At 31.7% G+C, this 4898-nt stretch overlaps 1 protein-coding gene across 1 annotated transcript; it reads right to left on the bottom strand.

Moving 5' to 3' along the window:
* Nucleotides 1-2174: 2174 nt before the first annotated feature.
* On the bottom strand, nt 2175-3053 carry LOC149220743 (uncharacterized). The gene has a single exon (XM_089387189.1). The coding sequence runs from the start codon at nt 3051-3053 to the stop codon at nt 2175-2177; it is 879 nt and encodes a 292-aa protein (XP_089243315.1).
* Nucleotides 3054-4898: the final 1845 nt, after the last annotated feature.

Below are 4898 nucleotides of genomic sequence, written 5' to 3'. Positions count from 1 at the left end.
TGCTTGGAAGATTTAGATCCAATATTTTCATTAAATCTAGATCCCATAATTCGAAGCATAAAGTGCGATAAGGGAAGGTGAGGATATAATTTCGACATATTTCCTACACAAAAAAGAAATAGGGATATTTAAGATAAAAAATTTGATCTCTCTAATGCCCAAATAACGCTTGACATTGTTTAATCTGTTGCACCATAGAAAGGCTACAGTAGCATAACGTAGTAATGAATCGTTGAACAATCACTTTCTTCCTAAAAGGGGAAGGGATTCTTTTCAATTTAGAAAAAAAGAGTTTAGATGTGAAGTAATAATGAAAGAGCCCTAGTGAAAAATTTTCATTGTCACATAAAAGCAATATTGGTAGATATTTATGTTTGGTGTAGGTCCATTTTTTAGGGCCCCCAGTTGAACGTTGCATCCTCATCCCCAAGAAAGTGACAAAAACTAATGTTGACTTTGGACTTGGTCCACCTTCCATGGCCCACATTTCTTCTTCATCCTCTCCTATAAAATTCTCCATGGATGGATGGAAAAAAAATATGAAATAATCTCCTAGGCACTCTTAACAAGATAATTTTAGGGAACTCAGATGGGTTATTGACACATAACTAAATTTCATCCTGATGATGATATTCTTGTAAGTGGCACAAAGCCATCCATTTGAAAGTATTCATGAGTCGACCACCTAGTTTTGTGTCTGTATAGGGTCTTCGATAGTGATGAGATTTTACCCACATAAGGATCTTGTCTAGGAATCCCCAATATCCCACATGTAGGCATTGATCTGTATTCATTCGGAGGCATGAAATAATTGTAGTGAAAAAGTTCATTTTTTGTGACTCGATATTGCTTCGAAATGAATTTCTTCAAAGCAAATTATCCAAGTATGTGTAATATTTCCATCTATCTTGAGCAACTTTGCACAAAGTGCATTAATGCCCTCATTCTAGGAACAAATTACTTGAACACTAGCTCGCTTCGAGAACTAAGAGATAGTATGATTATTAAGGGGTTCAAATCTATACCAATTTATACCAAAACATAGAAATGGGTGGAAAGGGAATGCAAAATGAATAATAGGGTGGATTCAGGTGCACCTCGCTTCAACAAATTTTTTACAATAATTTGTAGTTGATCAACACTACAAATGTGTAACTCCAGGATAAACCAATGAGTTATGCAATGAGAGGGAGTCGTACAAAACAAACGAATGCTCATGTTGTTGGTGCCTCTTCAACATCATATCCTAACAGAGGCATTTGGATTTGGGACATGTGTTTCCCCATTGCAGATGGAAACTTCAAAGTAGTTGCCATGAGGTGAAGTGCCCACTAGATCATGGCGACTTCTTGAGTAAGTACCATTGGTGAGGAAACTTAACCTAGTTTGTGGCACATATTGATGATGATGTTGATGTACGTGAATGGTATTGACTTAGACAAAGATGTCATCTAGGAGGTTTATTTTTATTAGAAAGATCATGTATAGAGACAACCTGTGGATAGTCATTATGAATACCTCGCTAGGTAAGAGGGAGTGTTGAAAAATGTATAGTCATTATGAATACCTTGCTAGGTAAGAGGGAGTGTTGAAAAATGTAGCTATAGTGAGTGTTCATAATCCTTGACTTACTTCTAATACTATGTAAAAATATGAAGAAAAAAAATTAACAATAAAAGAAAGGAAATCAACAAAACCACCAAAAAATAAAATTCCTAAAAATAGTTCATACTCAAGTAAATAACATATTTACTATCGGTTACTACCCATCATACTTACCATGAATTAAAATTCCTTAATAGTTTAAGAAATACCAATGAGAATGTAAATATCTAAACTTACTAGAATTTGTAACTTGATTTTGCTATTTTAAACATAACATATACTTGAATATTTTCATTTTACATACATACTTATCTCTTATAATTCTATCACACACATCTAGATTAGTTATTAATTGAAATTTTCAAATAAAATTGGCTAAAAGGCCAACCAACCTCAACCAACAAGCCATCCATACCATATTCAAGATACTGCATGATTCTTATCTTTGATCAACTGAACCATCCATACCATATTTAAAATACTCATGATACACCCAATAAAAAGTTTGAAAAACAGTTGTAATTGTAATTTCTAACCCTATGGGGCCTTACCACTCCAGATATGTTATGTCAAACAGGTGATTGTTCAATCAAGATGGTTGGGAGATGCATCAACATCGGGCCGGTTGAAACAATCTTGAGATAGTAATAAACGAAATCTGCCAATATGAAGCTCTGAACAATCTCAGAGACAATGAACAGGAATGAACCAAAATCAAAATAAGTTTTGATGTAGCCGTCCATAATGCCCTTCAGGATTACCCTGAACAAGTATGTAAATTTAAATAACCTCTCCGCGCCGAGAGCAAACACATAGAAGGCAGTAAAAGCTTCGACGACCCTTTCGCTTTGCAATACACGGAGTTGAGGCAGAACCCGAACGGACTCCAGATAGGGAACAAACGCCACGATGACCTTATTCAGAGGACTTAATGGCGAAACATAATTAGACAAGGGATGCGTTACCAGGGCAAGGAGCGCGCACGGAACGAGCAAGTAATATATTGGTAAGTTGTCAACATTCTCCATGTATGTAGATCTGAGCTTGAAACGGATGATATAGATAACCCATATGGTCGTTATCAGTCCAAATAAATCCAGCGTTCCCTTTGCGATGGTATACACGGTGATATACACGTTTCCATACCAGTTCAGGTAGAGACTAACCGCGAGGCAAATCGCGGTGAGTTCCTGAGATTTGAGTGACAAACCTGCGCAGGTTTTCTTCCTTGTTAGCTTGTAAACCAGCGCTGAAATTCCACACACGCGAATAAAATTTGCAGTGAAATGCAGGACCGTGGCCCAGTAATCCCCAAAGGTTAGAGAAATCAGTGTCACCAGGAAACATATTATAGCCAGGGCTTGGCATGCCTGTTTCTTCACAGATTGGCTCTTAAACCATGCTTTCAGAGCAACCCACGGACTTTCTGATCCCTTTTTAGAACCCATGTCTGTCTTCTTCAGCTCCTGAATGTCAAATTTCCTGTGTCAATCAAATCTGAAGCCTTGTTTTTGCATGCCAGGTCTTTTATAAATGAAATATTTAGCCTATAGGTAGTAATTACAGGCGTGCAGTGAACAAGACATGGCCCCGGCGTTGTGTGCTTGACGAACAATCACAGCCCTTCATTAGTGGCCGGAATATCCACCTTCGTGTTGACGAGTGATTCGGATCTGAGAAAACATAAATCTTATCGCAGAAAGCTTTTAGTTAAAACCGTCCTTTCCGCCTCATCTGGAAGGTTTTATATCATTTTTTATTAATTTTGAATATCGTTCTATTTATATTTATGCAGGAGAGTGCAGGTTATTTTGTGCCTATCAATCTTTTCAAAATTAATTGTCAAGGATATTGTATTTCTTTAAACTTTATGCAATTAAACATACATTACATTTATGGAGTGTGGATTTTTATGTAAGCTAAAGGTGTACATAAAGTCTTGGAGCAGTATAATTAGTGATGGTGTCTAAATGAATGGATGAGGAAGCTTAAGTTTGAAATTACCTAAAAATAAATAAAATAATAAATTATAATAATATTGTTGTGTTATTATTAATTTATTAAGGGTTATTTTTAATTTTTTAATTTATTATTAAAATATTAATTTATTATTTTTAAATTTATATAAAATATAAAAAATTATTTTAACAATAATAATAAAAAGTAATATAAGTTAAAAATTGTTATTAATATCCTTTTAATTAATAAAATATAAATTTGTATATTATATAAATAATTATTTTTAATGAATAATTTTTTTTTAATTTTTTTTTTTTTTTTTTTCTTTAAAAAATTATTAAAGGTTTTTTGTTTAAATTTATTGTGAACGCTTAATTGATATGCAATTTTTTCAGATCATTATTCACGGCGGATTCATTGAGGGAGTAATACCATACCAGGTGGGTTCATATTGGGGGATATATATTGAGAAAAAAATGACATAATATATTGGGGGATATATAGGGTATAAAGGGTTTTTATATTGGCAAGCATAAAAAAAGGAACTCAAAGTTAATGAAAAAATATAAAAAGGTATAAAAAATGTTAATTAAAAAATGGGTCCCTGCAATATCTAGTGGAAGTAGGGGATTTTTAAATTGAAAAGGTGTATTGGGTTCATATTGTTAGGGGGTTAAATAATGTGAATTTTAGGGGTATTTTCCAATATGTAGCCAAATTAAAAGTGGTGTTTAATATGTCACCAACGCACCTGGTAAGTCAAAGGTTCATTAAATGAAGCCCCATATCATTATCCTAGACAAAACTTTGTTATCTTACAAATAAAACTTATTTGAAAAAAAAAATGATAACTTTGTTATCTTGGAAAAAAAAAATATCAATATTTTCAAGTTGTAGTATTGTTTTGCCGACTAGATTTAAAAAAACATTACTGTCTCATAGATAAAACCTTTTTTAAAAGATATTTTATAATTAATGATTTTAAGCTCGTAATATTGTTTTATTTATAAGTTCAGATGTTATTATTATGTTATTGTAATGTAATAATTTAACAACTCCTTTTAACTAATTCGGATAGGTTTTCGAATTGTATTTTAATAATTTAATATTTTTTTATGGTTATAAATTTTATATTATTATATATTATTTTAATTTATATATAAATTTAATAATAATATAAAGTCTAACAAATAAATTTAGAAAATATTAATTAATAATTTAATATTTTTTTTATTGTTTTAAATTTTATATTGTTATTTATTATTTTAATTTATATATAAATTTAATAATAACATATTCTCTAATAAGTTAATAAGTAAATATATAATATATAT

Source organism: Pinus tabuliformis, chromosome Q (assembly GCF_031772625.1).
Source record: "Pinus tabuliformis cultivar Carrire ecotype Pingquan chromosome Q, CPIR1, whole genome shotgun sequence".
In the NCBI taxonomy this organism is placed as follows: Eukaryota; Viridiplantae; Streptophyta; class Pinopsida; order Pinales; family Pinaceae; genus Pinus; species Pinus tabuliformis.
Note: the sequence above shows the minus strand (reverse complement) of the source record. Positions and strands in the feature narration are given on the sequence as shown.

What these genes read in the sequence shown, in the direction of transcription:
- LOC149220743 (XM_089387189.1), bottom strand. Translation starts at nt 3,053, where the DNA reads ATGGGTTCTAAAAAGGGATCAGAAAGTCCGTGGGTTGCTCTGAAAGCA.